Source organism: Erpetoichthys calabaricus, chromosome 11, assembly GCF_900747795.2.
Source record: "Erpetoichthys calabaricus chromosome 11, fErpCal1.3, whole genome shotgun sequence".
Classification (NCBI taxonomy): domain Eukaryota; kingdom Metazoa; phylum Chordata; class Cladistia; order Polypteriformes; family Polypteridae; genus Erpetoichthys; species Erpetoichthys calabaricus.
In genome coordinates this window covers 68,166,983-68,184,120 of record NC_041404.2, presented here as the reverse complement: position 1 = coordinate 68,184,120, position 17,138 = coordinate 68,166,983, and the positions used below count along the sequence as shown (strand labels likewise).

The window sequence follows — 17,138 nt, the reverse complement described above, 5'->3', positions numbered from 1 at the left end:
AGAATAAAGTGGAAATGTCGACTTTAATCTTGACATAGTCAACATGTCGAATTTATTCTCGACATATAGTTTGTTTTTTTCTTCCGTGTCCATATTTTTTTTTCTTCACAGTGGCCCTAATGCGCTTCCATAGGGCTATACCACAAACAGCATTATAAATGCAAGTTGCAGTTTTTATTATTTATGTATATATCTTAGCTTGAAGCAAGGTCTATATTAATGCAGTTTGCCTAAATGATGGTACAGTTGGTAAGATGTCATTACAAAGATTGCACTTGTTTTGTTTTATTTTAATTTGGTGAATACTGTGTAATGCACCTGGGCTTGAAGCCTTGAAGTAATGGTGCAAGTATCAAGTATGCAAGTATGAATTTTATTGTTATTATTTATTAGTTTAAATATTATGCAGTTTAATGATGGTAAAATTGTTTAAAAAGTCACTTTAACGTGTCAGTGGACAGAGATTGTTAACATTAACAGAAAGTGTAGTTGGTTTACAAAAAATATTTACTATTTATTCCTTTTCTAAGACGTGTTTAGTGCAATCCAACTTTTGACAAACACCTCTGGATATTTTACTAAGTCTAAATGCCTCTTTGGATGGTTGAAAATATGTTGTCAAAATCATAGTTTAAGCTTTTGCAAAATTTGTTCAATTAAAGGTTCTATATTTTGACTGCATCTGTCATGCAATGTGATTCCTTCTCTTTAGTGCCACCCCCTTGAAAACTATCACTTTATGGGGCCATGCAAACCTGGATTAATACTTGTGTGCACATTAAAATGTCTTTTTGTACGATGTACAATTCTCATAACAGTCTAATAGGTTATTCTTAGCCAGTCTACTGCAGTAATTGCAGTGGAAAATGTCGTCAACATCCACTCATGCATGGGGAAAAAAATGCCGTCTAATACCGTGAAACCGGCAGAATTTAGAAAAATACCGTGATATAGAATTTTGGTCATACCGCCCACCTCTATGTCAATCTGTCCATCACCACTGTAAATAAGAAAGGGCTCAGAGCCGATCCCTGATGTAATCCTACTTCCACCTTGAATGCATCCGTCACTCCTACTGCAGACCTCACCACGGTCACACTTCCCTCGTACATATCCTGTACAACTCTTACATACTTCTCTGCCACTCCCGATTTCCACATACAATACCACAACTCCTCTCGAGGCACCCTGTCATATGCTTTCTCCAGGTCCACAAAGACGCAATGCAACTCCTTCTGGCCTTCTCTATACTTCTCCATCAACACCCTCAAAGCAAACATCGCATCTGTGGTGCTCTTTCTTGGCATGAAACCATACTGCTGCTCACTGATCATCACCTCACTTCTTAACCTAGCTTCCACTACTCTTTCCCATAACTTCATGCTGTGGCTCATCAAGTTTATCCCCCTGTAGTTACTACAGTCCTGCACATCCCCCTTATTCTTAAATATCAGCACCAGTACACTTCTTCTCCACTCCTCAGGCATCCTGTCACTTTCCAAGATTCCATTACACAATCTGGTTAAAAACTCCACTGCCATCTCTCCTAAACACCTCCATGCTTCCACAGGTATGTCATCTGGACCAATGTCTTTTCCATTCTTCATCCTCTTCATAGTTGTCCTTACTTCCTCCTTGCTAATCCGTTGCACTTCCTGATTCACTATCTTCACATCATCTAACCTCTTCTCTCTCTCTCGTTCTCTTCATTCATCAGCCTCTCAAAGTACTCTATCCATCTGCTCAACACACTCTCCTCGCTTGTGAGCACATTTCCATCTTTATCTTTTATTATCCTAACCTGCTGCACATCTTTCCCAGTTCGGTCCCTCTGTCTAGCCAATCGGTACAGGTCCTTTTCTCCCTCCTTAGTGTCCAACCTCTCATACAACTCATCATATTCCTTTTCTTTAGCCTTCACCACCTCTCTCTTCACCTTGCGCCTTATCTCCTTGTACTCTTGTCTACTTTCTGCATCTCTCTGACTATCCCACTTCTTCTTTGCCATCCTCTTCCTCTGTATACTCTCCTGTACTTCCCCATTCCACCACCAGGTTTCCTTTCTCTCCTTCCTCTGTCCAGATGTCACGCCAAGCACCCTTCTTGCTGTCACCCTTACTACATCTGCTGTAGTTTCCCAACTGCCTGGTAATTCTTCACTACCACCCAGTGCCTGTCTCACCTTCTCCCTAAACTCAACCTTGCAGTCTTCCTTTTTTCAACTTCCACCATTTCATCCTTGGCTCTGCCCTCACTCTCTACCTCTTCTTGATCTCCAATGTCATCCTACAGACCACCATTCTATGCTTAACTATACTTTCCCCTGCCACCACTTTGCAGTCTTCAATATCCTTCAGATTGACTCTTCTGCATAGGAAGTAATCTACCTGTGTGCATCTTTCTCCACTCTTGCATATAACCCTATGTTCCTCCCTCTTCTTAAAATACATATTCACCACAGCCATGTCCATCCTTTTGGCGAAATCCACTATCCTCTGACCTTCTTCATTCCACTCCTTGACACCATACCTACCCATCACCTCCTCGTCTCCTCTGTTCCCTTCACCAACATGTCCATTGAAATCCGCTTCAATCACCACTTTCTGTCCATTGGGTACACTGTTCATCACTCCATCCAACTCACTCCAAAAATCTTCTTTCTCATCCATTGCACACCCAACTTGCGGGGCATATGCACTAATGATAGCGGCATATGCACTAGTGATAGAGGACTGACCAAGTTATTCCTTACACAGACTGCTGTGAATTGCTAGTTTTCGGCACAACATGATAAATAAAGATGACTTTTGTCTTTTTTGATCAGTCATTTTAATTTGTTTGTAGGCATATGTAACAGGTCTCATAACATAAGACTATGGACCTGGGATGCTACCCAGGACCAGGTTACTTTTAACCCTTTACTTTTAGTGTTAGTGATGAGGGAGAAATTCGTGCGAAATTGAATTTGTTTCCTTTCATAAAAATTGTGAAACTATACCATTAAGCAACTAGTTACTGTAAATTCAGCCCATTAAGACAGGAAGAATGGTGTTTAATATATTAAAACTTTTACAAATGAGAGGAATGCCCTTTGGCTGACAAGAGGTGTTCTAATCGGCACTTTGCACACAAAGTTTGAATGGGAAGAATGCAGGTATATTTATGATGCTGCGCCATTCACAGGGTCCGAGTGCTCATACTTTCTTGCTATAGTGCATCCCGAGCTTTTGGCGGTACATGGGTAGAACAGCTAATCATTTGTCATCCTCAACAATCTCTCCATCATCTGACCCCCTGCTCCTCTGCACAGGTGATGATATGGTACATTGGTGATGTTTTGAAATGACAATGTGACCTTTAATGCTTCATACAGCCCTAAGTGTATATGTACAGGCTAAATCTTAGACTCCTCAAAATAATGTTAGGACTGGAGTTTCTACCAGAGCAGAAATGGTGTGAAGCTTCCATATTCTTCATGAATACTTCACTGTCTGGGCCATGCCTCCTTTGCCTGTATGGAAGAAACCTCACCTTGATTAGTTTAAATCCACCTGCACTGGCCTGCCTCAGGCTTTGCAGGCCCAAAAGGGATTAAAGCCTCAAAAATAAGCTTAAATATAAAGGTAAAGGATCATCAACCTTATATTTAAATGGCAAACAATCTTTAAAAATGACAGATTTATTAAAAAAAAAAGAAGACAGGTTCAAAAAGCAAAAAGAGACACAAAGGAGTTGCCTAAAAGGCAGTCTAAGCAAACAAAGTCCCAATATGAAATGCAAACACCAGAATCCTTAAACAGAGCAGAAAAAAGTTAGCAAGTCCAAGACAGAAAATACAATAAAATACCAAAAAAATGCCACTATAAATGATCAATGATTCACATTCCTATGCATTTTTCAGTCAATTTAAATAACCTTAAGGAGGGCCCAGGGAGTGGTGATATCAGGATGGCACCACAAAGAACATGTAACAACAGGATATTTAAAGACAACATAGTTACAGTATAACATCACATTAAAACCAATAGAAATAAAAAAGATATTAGAAATAATCATTCAAAATTGACAAAAAGAACAAAAGCTGCTATCTGATATGACAAGTGGTCACCTTTTATAGTGCCTACATCTGATCAAACTCAGGATGTTGTATTAATTAAAGACTGAAGGTATTGTTCTGGACATCCATTCCAAAACTGCTATATAAGTTCCCACAGTTGTTGGCTGCTTAAACTTAACCTTTCCTATCCATTATATTGCAGATCAGCTTAATGGGGTTATGGTTCTTCTTAATGGGTTCATGTTACTTCTTCTCCAAATAGTTTTGACAGTGCTAGGATGTATATGTAGTTTCATTATTCTTTGGCAGCACGAAGGACTTCCCAGTACATTTTACACCAGAGAGTATGGCATGCCACTGGAGAATACTGTGGTAGGTCCTTTCATTTATGATTTCAGTTACACAGCATTGGTCACCAACATTAGAACCAGCAAAAACGTAGTCAACATGCACATCTCTTGTACTGTTTTAGAACTGTTTAATTTTGTAAATGGGAAATCTGAACTGTAATGCAAAATGCCTGTAAACATTAACAGCAAAAATTTTATGAATGTCTTTAATGTGAAAATTGATAAGATAAAGTCCCAGATTTCAAAGTGATTTCACAAGCTTTATATTGCAATGTCAAATCCTATCTCTCCTTGTGCATACTGTCCTAGGAATTACAATTTTAGAACAGAAAATTGTAACTTTAGTTTTTGTAATGAAATCTGTTACTTGTCCTTGAATCCCAAGAGCAATACAATTAATGAAAAATTCAATTGCTCTTCTGCTAGGGCTCACTGTTCACATTTAAATAGATGGTTAATGACTGGCATAGTTTCTAATGCACCAATTGTTAGTTTTCAACCATTATTTGATTTTGTCTAAAGTCATTGGGCGGACTTCTGTTTGTGCAAGTGTTGACAACCAGTGGGCACTCAGATGGAAATAAAATGCAATCAGTGTGAACGCAAAGGTAGAAGAAAAATGTTTTTTTTGGACCGTGCAAACAGAGGAGATGCTCATCTGTCCAGTGTCTCTGAGGAAAAAGAATGACAGTTTCAGACTGTGGAAGAACTCGATATACCTGAAAATAATGACACAGTCACTGCCCCTGTCAACATGTTGATTGGCTTTCAGAATGCAGCAAATGTGCAATACTTCGGCAATGTTAAGGGGTGCTGCCAAGTCGTGAGAAAGTTATATAATCCGTCTTCCTCCTGCAGTAGTTAGTTGTGTAATCTGATATCTTCAAGTAGAGCTAAAAGCCTTCCTGAACAGATGACTTTTGAGTTGTTTTTTTAAAAGAATTCATGGAGTCAGCTGACCTGACTAATTTCGGTAGGTCATTCCAGAGTCTGTGCGCTATACAGCTGAAGGCCCTGTCACCCATGGAGTGTAGATTAGTGAGGGGCACAACAAGATTGCCAGAATCAGAGGACCTTAGTGGGCGGGCAGGCACATAGTGATGAAGAAGGTCACTGATGTAATTTGGCGCAAGGTTATTTAAGGCTTTGTAGGTTATTAGTAGGATTTTATATTCGATTCTGTAAGACACAGGGAGCCAGTGAAGACGGAGCAGGATGGGTGTGATGTGCTCGCTGCTGCTGGTTCGAGTAAGGACTCTTGCAGCTGAGTTTTGAATAAGCTGGAGCTGTGATAGAAGATTAGAAGGGGCAGCTGCCAGTAGGGAATTACAATAATCGATACGGGATGTGATAAAAGCATGGACAAGTTTCTCAGCATTAGAGAAGGAGAGGAAGGAGCGAACACAGGATATGTTACGGAGGTGAAAGTAAGAAAGTTTCTTAATGTGATTTATGTGGGCGAAATAAGAGAGGGAGGAATCAAAAATGACAACAAGATTTTTTACAGTAGAGGCAAGTCTGATGAGATCACCGCCAAGATAGACTGGGAAGGAGCTCATTTTATTAAGTTGCATTCATATTTATATGATGCTCAACTAGAGCTTTTCTCCAGACTTAATGACATTTCTTCTGTTGTATCTGTAGATACTTTTGCCAACAGGTTAATGATTGGATGAGAGATAACTGTTTGACTTTGAATACATAAAAATAGAATGTTATCAGTTGCTGGGAACAATATAGACCACAAAAAGTCCTGGCCTTTCTCATTCAGTAGACCTAAACATTATTTTTACTGAGTCAGCATGCAATTTAGGTGTTAAATTTGACACTAGTCTGTCTTTTACCTTTCAAATTACAACAGTATATAAAACCTGCTGTTGTTTTCAAAGTGTGGAGTATACAATGAGGTTAATCCATGAATGTTTACCTAGTATAATTATTTACTGTAATACATTGTTCACTGGCTGTTCAAATCGTTGTTCCAGTTAATTTAAAATGCCATTTCAAGGATAATTCCTAGAGGTACAACCACATAACTTTAATTTTTATGTCTTATATGTAGTTTCCATTTCAGTTCAGGGTTGATTTAAAATTAAATTTTAACTTCTTCTTAAGTATAAATCTTTAAATAGCCTAGACCCTTCTTACTTACACAAACATATTAATACATATACCAGAGTTTATATTAGGATCTCAAGGTTGGCTATTAAAGAATACAAGAACAAGAATTACTAGAACAGCATGGGGGTGGAGTTGAGCTTTTAGCTGTAGGGTGCCAAAGTTATGCAATGAACTGACTGCTTGTGTTTCACTATTTAAATTAAGGCTAAAGACCCATTACTTTAGTCTAACATTCCCTCATTACTGCTGTTAATTAGATTTTCATGTTGAAACTTCTTGTCTGTATGTCTTTTGCATAAAATATGAGAGTGATGGTCATTATAAACTGATACAGGCTTATTCTATTTCTTTCTTCAGTATCTTGCATGTGACCAGAGATACTGAGAGCCTTGAAATCCAACAAAAAAGTATTTCATCTTCTTATTGGACTGACAGGATGTGCAAATAATATTGTGGAATGCCCAGGGGTGTGCAAGGGCCTAAGGGCCTAGGTGTGACTTTGTCTATTAAAACTGACCACGGACAACCCCAACCCAGGATATATTTTCTCAATCCTGTTGAGTGAAGCTTTTGCTTTTCTGTTCTCTGCTGTCATCAGGCCATAATAATCATAATGTTACAGGATTTGTATTTTCATGATTTATGTTAATTGAAATTTTAAATTTTCCAGTTTAACTATATGTTTAGCTTAACTTATGAGTTTCTGTATGTAAACAATGTATTATTCATATATTTTGCTTATCATTGCTTTATTATTGAACACTTGTGGAAGTACTTAGTGCCATTACTGTATAAAAAGACAGTGAAATTATCTAGAATTATCAGCAGTCACACAGATTTACTTATTTCTTTTCTCACTAGGTTGAGATGTCACAGTTGCAGCGTTGTTACCAAGCGTTAGCTTCACAGATCAACCTGATCCTTTTGAAGAGGCTGTGGTATGTCATGCTGGAGCAGTTCTTGATGAAGTACTTGTGGAGTGCTTCAGGACTGGTAATGGTGGCTGTACCCATTATTACTGCCACTGGGTATTCTGAGTATGGTAAGCACATCGGTGTATCTAATTCATTAGGCTGTCTAGTGTTTAGCTAGAAGCACTTGTTCATGAGCACAGGCTTGTTGTAATGAAAAAACTAATCTGAATAACACACAAGAAAATAGTCTTTCAGATACGACATACATGAGAAGCTTACACAGCCTGAGGGATGTTGTTATAATAGACAAACCTTAATCAATATGTGCTTTGTTTGATGGGCTACCAGGCAAGCTGCTCAAAATAGTCTAAGTATTCACTTGTTTTATTTTATATTATTTGCTTAGCACACCATGTCACTGAAATCTGGTAATAAAGTTTTCATGCAGTGAGCTTTCACTAATTTTGTTATGCAGCTAAAAAGTTTTTTTAACTTGTTCTGTTTCAAAATTTATGTGTAAGAAATACTTTGTATTTACAGAAATAAACTTCTGATGTAAAAAAGTGTATTCAGATACGAGTTAAATATTTTGGGAACTGTGTGTTTAAAGAACAAAGTATTTCATACAATTTTGTCACACAGAGATAATGTTATTAAGCAAGCAAATCTGTCAAACACAGTTTGATTCTTGGTTCAGATGAATGTTTCATTTTAATTAATCATCTATAAAAGGAAATATTATGTGATGCTGAATATTTATTGTCAAAGCATACATGTAAAGAATATGTATTTTTGATATGAGGTTATGGAACTAAATTTTAACATGGCCAGATTCATTCTTCACATTGCAGTGACCTTCAGCTGGGCAAAGCTAAACTTTAAGTTTGCAAGCTAACAAGTAAAAGTACTTCTAGTTTGCACTGTTCCTACAGTGTCACATAAATGCCTGCCTATTTTTGTCAAAATATTTCTTCTGTGTTTGCTCAATATGCATGTAACTTTTAAACAAAGAACATAATATAAGCATTTAAAGGTCTGCTGGCAAATTGTAGAATACCACCTGCACCTTAAACTTGTGCGCCCAGTGTAGTTGATCTAGAAAAGGGGTTCTCAAAGTCGGTCCTGGGGACCCCCTGTGGCTGCAGGTTTTTGTTCCAACCAGTTCCTGTTTTTAATTGGACTCCTGTGCTAATTAAGTGAACTTTTATTTCCAAGATTCTGTGTTTGGGAACAATATAGAAATTAGAAAACTAAGTTTAGTAAAAAAAAAAATATATATATATAAATATATATATATATATATATATATATATATATATATATATATATATATATATATATATATATATATATATATATATATATTAAAATGTAATATTTAAATGTAAAAATCATGCCTCTATGCTTTCTTAATGTAGAATAATAGAAGATAAAAAATATCAGCTAATTAATTGAGATCAGTGTTGTCAGTTGTCACTGATTATAAATCTGGTTGAAGCAAAAACCTGAAGCCACAGTGGGCCCCCAAGACCAACTTTGAGAACCCTGATCTGGAGAATGAAGACAGTATTGGAATGTACTTTTTTCTGGTTGTACTAGAAAGAGAGGTCAAAATTAAAAAAAAAAAAAAAACTGTGGCATGTGCTGTAAAACAAACCTCTGTGGAATACTGTGATGCTGTTAATAAAGCAGTTTGTCAGTTTTGATTATAAAGAGCTGTTTTTCCAGTGACATGTACCAAAGCATAGGTTCTCAACATTTGTTGTTGGAGAGGATGCTAGGAGAAGTTGGATATCCAGTTAATATCACATCTTTCAAAAGGGTCTTGCTTTCATTGTGTAATATAATTCAAGGACAGTAGTCGGGTACAAATCAACTTGTTTATTTATTTTAGGATGGCAGGGCTGTTCTCCAACACCATATTTATGTCATTTGTCAACTGTTTTATTTGAAGCCAAGGACATCATTTGCTAACAGTTGTTTTATTAATGACTGTTTCATGTGCTGATTTTCTGTATTTTTTGCTTTGTTATTGCTATTGCTTATCATGGAATTGCAGCATTTTTAGTGTTTTTGTGATTAATACTGCTCAACCATTCACAGCATATACTTACTTTTTATAGTTGTATTTATTTAAATCACTTTAAGCAAGCATGTGTCAGTAGGGTAAGGGTTGTAAAAAAAAGTCATACTGATTGCACTAAGGAGAATACCTGTCAGATATTTTTTACTGATCATTACAATGTAACAGTTTAGTATTCATTTCAATTTAATTTATCCTTTTCATCACAGTTCCAGATATGAGTCTAGTGTGCTTAATAATAATTAAAATATGAAAAACACAAAATATAATATAGCAACATAAAAAGAGAAACATTGTGCAGTATCGGAAAAAAAGATACACCTATATATATATATATATATATATATATATATATATATATAGGGAGATTCATTCAAAATTCATGGTGGATGTTTAGCTTCAAATCTTCCACAGTATGAGGCTTGTTCTGATAGAAGTTTGCTTTGAGCATACCCCAAAGGAAGAAGTCTGGTGGTGTCACATCTGACGACCATAGTTATCAAAGCCCATTTGAAAATACCCTGTTGCCAAAGAAGGACTCAAGTTCTGCCATGCTCCTTGCTGATGTGTGACATGTTGCTCTATCTTGCTGGAAGTAACCCTCCATTAACTCACGATTGTCCAGTTGATTCTGACATTGCTTAAACGAATTGGTGACCCAATAGGTTTGCATCATGAAGACGCATTGCCCAATACAGTACACTACCATCCTAATGAGATGTTGAGTGACTGAGTGAAGGGGTATGGGTGGAATGCACCCAGAAGTTGCAAATGTAGGTTAAATGTTGCGACGGTTCTCGGGTGCCTACTTCGTCGCTCTAATGCATTGGCTTATCCCAGTTTGTTCGAAGCCCAATATACTGAGGAGCACGTTGCACATTGTTTCGTTCAGATTGCTTCATCCTAGTGAGAGTTATTACAGAATATTCAGGGCCTCTTTCGAGTGAATCTCCTTATATATATTCATATATACATAGATATAGAGTGACTTTTTTGACACTAGTCAACAGGAAAAGACTCTTTTTAATGTGAAAGTGAAAACAGATCTCTTCAAAGTGATATAAATTAGTTACAAATATAAAACAAAAAATAATTAATCACACAAGTATTCATCCCTTTAATATGACACACCTAAACCATCACTGGTGCAACCAGTTGGTTATAGAAGTCATATAATAAGTTAAATGGAGATCACCTGTCTGTAGTCAAGAAGTTTTAGTTGAAGTGTAAATGCACCTGTACTTGGAATGTCTGATTTGTGGTGAGTCAGTATTGTGTCTTAGCCTACATAATGAAGACAAAAGAACAGTTCAAAGCAACTCAATAGAAAGGTGATTGAAAAGCACAAGTCGTTGGATGGATACAAGAAAATATCCATTCACTGAATATCGCTCTGAGTCCAGTTAAACAAATCTTTAAGAAATGAAAAGAGTATGGCATAGCTGTAAATCTGCCTAGAGCTGGCCGTCCGCAAAATAGTGATCATGCAAGAAGACAACTAGTCAGGGAAACCACCAAGAGACCTGTGATGCAATAGTTCTGAAGGGGTTACAAGCTATAGTAGCTGAGATTTGGAGAGACTTGTGTGTAAAGCAACTGTTCTGGGGGTCTTTACCAGTTGCAGTTTTATAGGAGAGTGGCAAGGAGAAAGCTACTGATTAAAAAAAAAAAAAAAAAATGCACATGACCTCTCAGCTAGAGGTTGGAAGGCACAAGGCACACTCTGAAATCAGCTGGAACAAGGTTCAGTGATCTGATGAGACCAAATTTGTGGTTTTTGGTCTTCCGACTAAATGATATGGTTTCAAAGAAGAATATGGAAAAAATTGCCATGTCCAGATGTGCTAAACTGATAGGGACCTGTGCACAAAGACTCAAAATTGTTATTACTACCAACAGTGCATCAACAAAATGCAAATGTGAACGGGGTGAATACTTAGTTTTTTTTTTTTTATGGTTTATATTTGTAATTAATTTAAATCTCTTTTTGAAATCTGTTTTCACTTTGACATTAATGGTTTATATTTGTAATTAATTTAGATCTCTTTTTGAAAGCCGTTTTCACTTTAACATTAAATAGTCTTTTCTGTTGATCAATGGCTACAAAGCCAAATTAAATCCCCTGTGATTCTGTGTTGTATAATAATAAAATATGAAAACCTGCAAAGGCAGTGAATTCTTTTCATAGGCACTGCATTTATTCTGTTTTTTGAAACACCAATCATAAATCCACTCTGTTAATGTAATACAACATTTAATTTGTAAGTTTGTGAAGTAGTATTGGGTTTTATTGATAAATAACTCTTTAAGTCTTATTGGTATATGCATCAAATTTAATATTGTGTTTTCAAATTGTTAAGACAACTAACTTATTGGATTAGATAAACTTTATTAATCCCATGGGGGAAATTCAGAATGCTGTGATCAGTATTGTCAAATGCAACTGTTAAAAGAATAATAATGGTAGCATTTCCTGTATTAGATAGGATTAGTATTATTTATCACACATGTTAAAGTAGTTTCTGTACTGCAATGAAAGCTAGATTGAAAACTTATAAAATTGTATAAAAATTGTATAGTTATATGTTCACAGTTTTCTCAAAATTGTATCTGTAATTATTAACAATATTGTAGTCTTTTCTTATTTCTTTAATGGAGGTATAAAATTGGTTGTCTTGAAGGAATCGGAGACTATGCCATTCAGTAATTATTTATAGTGTTGTTCCTGTTTACTCTTTGTAGTGCATCTACTGCAAGTGAATTTCTGAACAACCTAATTTGAGTTATATCGAAAGGACATACAGTAGTTTTCAATTTGGAAATGAAATTTAAATTCTCCTGTACTGCCTTTATTTTAAACGTATAAAGGTGGTAAGTACAAGGTGAGATAAGAAATGATACACTTCTAATAGATTTGGTTTTATGTTATCTAGTTTACTTTTAAATTAATTCATAAAGTTATTGCCACTAATATTAAGTGAAATTATGTCAGTTATTCCAAATTTCTTATTTATCAAGTTAGACATTTTATGAATAATCTTGAGGAGTTATTCATATTTTCATTTATTAACATTTCTAAAGTATGGATTTCCAATTGGAGAAGGTGTGTGTCGTCATTAAACCAAGGTGAAAAATTGTTTACTTTAATTACCTTGGTTTTGAGAGGAGCAGCTTCATCTAATGCCCTTTTCATATGAGTAGAAATTGTTTGATAGCTCATTTATCTGATCAGTTTTTAAGTGTGAGATAATTATGATGTCAATAAGTTAATTTCTATTTAAAAGTCTCAAGTTCGTTTATACATTAAACATTCAAAAGTAAATCAAGGACAAATCATGATTTCAAAAGATTTTATTAAAGTCTAATCATAAGTATTTGTAATTTGATTATGCCTTTTATAATTTGGTGAAACTTCATAAATTCAATATAAAACTTTACTGAGAGGTCAGATTCCACATCCATGTGACTATTAAAGTTGCCCAATAAAATTACTTCGTCATAATCTAATTCAAATAGGAGATAGCTAAAGATAGAATGAAGACTATAAAATAAGCGCCAGGTCTGAAAGTTGCTAATATAGCTATGATAAATTCAGGTTAAATGTCTGAAATTTAGATGGCAAAGGATGTAATGCTGTCTAGACTTTTTGCTAATATTCAAAGTACATCTTTAAAAATCAGTTCAAGTCCAGTTTCACAGCCTACATTGTATGATTTATGATGATATGCAAAACCAAATGGGAAAGGCACAGCTAAAGGACTTACCCCTATACAGTATATAAGTAAAGTATCAGTATGGACACAGATATAAGACTTTGAGCTAAATATGTCATTAACAAAATTGCTTTATTTCATAAAGAATGGATATTTAATAGAGAACACTTTTTAGACTATGTTAATATAAAGGAGCTTTTTTTATATCTGAGTTTTTATTATATAACAGTTTATTTATACATGCCTACTAGAAGATCCTATACTTGATGTTGAATTTTGGTCTTTATATGGTGGTTGAAATTTTTATTTTGAGTAGTTGTTGAAACTTAGCAGAATTAAATTTCTGAGAGGTCTCAACTTAGTGACAGTGGGTATAAGTTAAAAATAATATGGGATAATAGCCTGGGTGTACAGCTGACATGGATAGTGCTACAGATAAATATGTAGCCACTTTTGTGCCCATATTTTGCGATAAAACATGTGGTTCTCTCTACTATGGTGGATTCCAATTTTTCTCCAATATATGCAAGTTACTTTCATTGGTGATTGCTTTACATGAAGTAAAGGTGTGTGAGCATAAGTAAAAAAGGAACAGGCTACTATAAATACGTCACATTTAATAATCTAGCTGAGGTACCAAACAAAACTAAATTCTGACGTTTTCTTTTGACTTGTGTACATGTAGATAAGAAGCACCTTTTAATTCCTCTAATTGCTAAAAACAAATGTCATTAGGACCAACATGCAATAGCTAAGTAACTACTTCATCATTGGCAAGTTCAGTGAATTTGTTTTTGATGTTAGAAACCCCGGCATTCACAGTTGGGAGTTTTATCATTAAAAACTATGGATTGCTCAATTATATTTTATTTTCATTCTAAACAGATGAGTGAGAAATATCTATTCTGAGTTTACATTGGTGACTTGGAGGGGGTTTCATTTTTGGGAACACAGGACTCCTTTTGATTATGACCCATGTGATTGAATTGGCGGTGCTGCTGTATTTAACCACTCACTGACTACTTGGGTTGCTGATGAGGGAATCAGTAATGGGAGATTAATCTAAACAAACTTGGCTGGTATGCGTTTACAATTTTTTTAGTATTAGCTGTCAGTCTTCTTATTTACCTCTCTAATATGAGTATCTTTCCTATCATCTATAAATTACACACTTTTTCATGTAAATATCTCTGTACAATCTGTAGAAGAAACAATGCTAAACATACTATGTAATGCACAAAACGTGCTTGATCCAGGAGATAAGGATTTAAAGGTGCAAATCCTTGAGATAGATATAGTTGCTGCTGTTGGGTTCAGATGAAGTTACAGTCCTTCAAACTGTTGATTCATGGTCTCCCTTTCAAGTGATAAAGAGTCAGTGTAAAATGCAGGCCATTTAATTTGAAGATTCTGTTCTATAGCACCACAACCTTCATCAGGGGGATGCACACAGAAATTACTTGCAATGACCCCAAAAAAATATCAATCCTCCAACATAGGCACAGGTGGTGGATGGATGCAAACAGTAGAGCCACAAGCCAGTCCCCTGCTGATACTGTTTCAGACTACAGAACAGTATCAAACAACAAAGCTGATCTCAGTTTATAAGTTTTGTAAATTATACAGTGTCATAATTCAATTCTGGGACACAGGGGCCAAAGCTTGTCCATAGCAACACTGGGTGAAATAAGGGGACAGCTCTGGACAGGGTATCAGCCTACTTATGCACACGCACAGGACCAGTTTGGAACTGCTAATTACCATCCTTTGGGATGTGAAAGGAAAACTGGAGCATCCTCAAGTACTATACAGGCATAGGAAGAATGTGCAAACTCCACATGGAGAACAAACTGGTCCCTTAGTCTACTCAGTCAGGCAGTGAACCAAACTTAAATGATAGTGGGTTAAATTAGATTATACATGACCAAGGCTGATTGTTACCTTCTCTAAACATCACTTAAATAGAAATGTAGCAATGTAAATTTGGCTAAACAAGTAGCACACCATGCCTCAATCAAAAGATGTTCTAGAAGACTGGCAAAAGGTTTCAAAGCAATTTCTAAAGCCCTGGTAATCCAGTGGACCACTTTGACAGCCATCAACTCCAAATGGAAAAAATTGGAACAGTGGTAAATTTGCCCAGTAATTGCAGGCCTAGCAAAATTACTCCAAAAGTTCATAGAAAACTCATTCGGGATGTCATAGAGGAACCAAAATGAACATCTAAGGAACTGCAGGTGGCTCTCAACTCAGTTAATGTCAGTGTTAGTGATTCTACCATTTGAAAGACACAAGGCAAGAATAGTATCCATGAGGGAGTTGTAAAGCAGAAACCACTGCTAAATAAGAGCATCATAAATGCTCAAGAAACATTTGCCAGAAAAACCCCTTGATTAGCCAGAAAACTTTGTTCTGTCAAAAGTGAAGCTTTTTGGAAGACATGGGTCCTGTTGCATCTGGTGTAAAGGCAACACAACCTTCCATAATAAGAAGATCATGCCCACATTCAAACATGGTGGTGCTAGAGTGCCATTATTGAGAGAAGCACGAAATCAGCGTCTACCAGAAAGTACTGAAGGATAGTGCCCGGTCATGAATAACTAAAGCTCGAACACAAAACTGAGTAAGCACAATGATCTGAAACACAAGTCCGCCTCTGAATAGCTTTAAAAAAAAAAAAATACTAAAGTTAGTACTAAATTATTTTACTAATATTTTTCATTCGGTTGTGGATATACATGCTACTTTTTAGAAGCTAAGGATAAAAACCATACACAGTCATATACCAGTTAAAGGAAAAAAAGCTTAGAAATAAAGGTTAATTTGCTGTCAGCAAAAGTAAATCTAATTTCTATTGTAAAAAGCTAAAGATTCAGCTTCTAATCCAGCTAAATTCTCTAAGTGTGTCAACACTAATAAAAATAATAATTCATTTTCTTTATCAGGCCTTGTGAACCTAGAGGTCTGTTTAATTGCTGGACATGATGATGCTGCTTTAGCTTTTAGAAGACTAAGACTGTTTTTTTTCCATTCCATCACCTTTTTAAAGATCATTTTGCAAAGGTTCACAGAAATACTAACCCTTTTAATGCATCTATTATTTCTCCATCTGTTTTTTATGACTACCTTTAGTTTTCCTCCATCCATTTTTATTTTCCAAAGTTTCTGATTTAAATGTTTCTGATTTAAAAGAATAAGAAATCAGCTGATGCAAATAATCATAATTTTTTTTCAGTCTTTCCATTCCTGTAATTACCAAAATCATAATACATGTGCATTATATAATTTAACCATTATTCTGGGTAAAATTCCTAGCCTTTAAAAGTCTGCCACTGTGTAAGGATACAACACATATTGTCTTGGTTTTGTGTTTTTGGTGATTTAAAATTTATGTGACTACTAGCAAAATACCCGCGCTTCGCAGCGGCAAAGTACTGCTTTAAAATTTTTATTAAGAAGAAAAGTAAACCTTTTTAAACTGAAGGAAAATATACCAATAATTATTTGTTAAGGATCTCTTTGTATACCACTTTGACAGTTCAGCCCTCCGGTTGTAATATGACCAAGCTGTGCGCTGAGCTGACTCTTGAGCATGCAACGTATAGTTGGCCATGTGAAAAGCAATCTTGCCTCAAGTCAATGCCAACCTTTTGTAGGGTCTGGCCCTGAGACTTATTAATTGTCATTGCGAAGCAGAGCCTTACTGGAAATTGGAGGTGTTTGAATTGAAATGGGTTTCATTGTTAACTTCGCATCCAGCATTTGAGAGTTTAAACATTCATAAACATCAAAATGTCCACTACTCAAATTGTCACCTGTGAATCTAAGATGTTTAAGAGACATTGGCGGTTGTCCAAAGGTGTAAAATATTTGGCCATTTCGTTACACTTGAAAGTGACA

The 17,138-nt window shown here is 35.7% G+C and overlaps 1 protein-coding gene across 1 annotated transcript in view; it reads left to right on the top strand.

The window, feature by feature from the left end:
• abcd1 (ATP-binding cassette, sub-family D (ALD), member 1) overlaps nucleotides 1–17,138 on the top strand; it is an 87,829-nt gene that overhangs the window by 22,734 nt on the left and 47,957 nt on the right. The window contains exon 2 of the mRNA XM_028813284.2: nucleotides 7,390–7,570. Coding sequence (XP_028669117.1) covers nucleotides 7,390–7,570 — 181 coding nt within the window. The remainder of the gene's footprint in view (nucleotides 1–7,389; nucleotides 7,571–17,138) is intronic.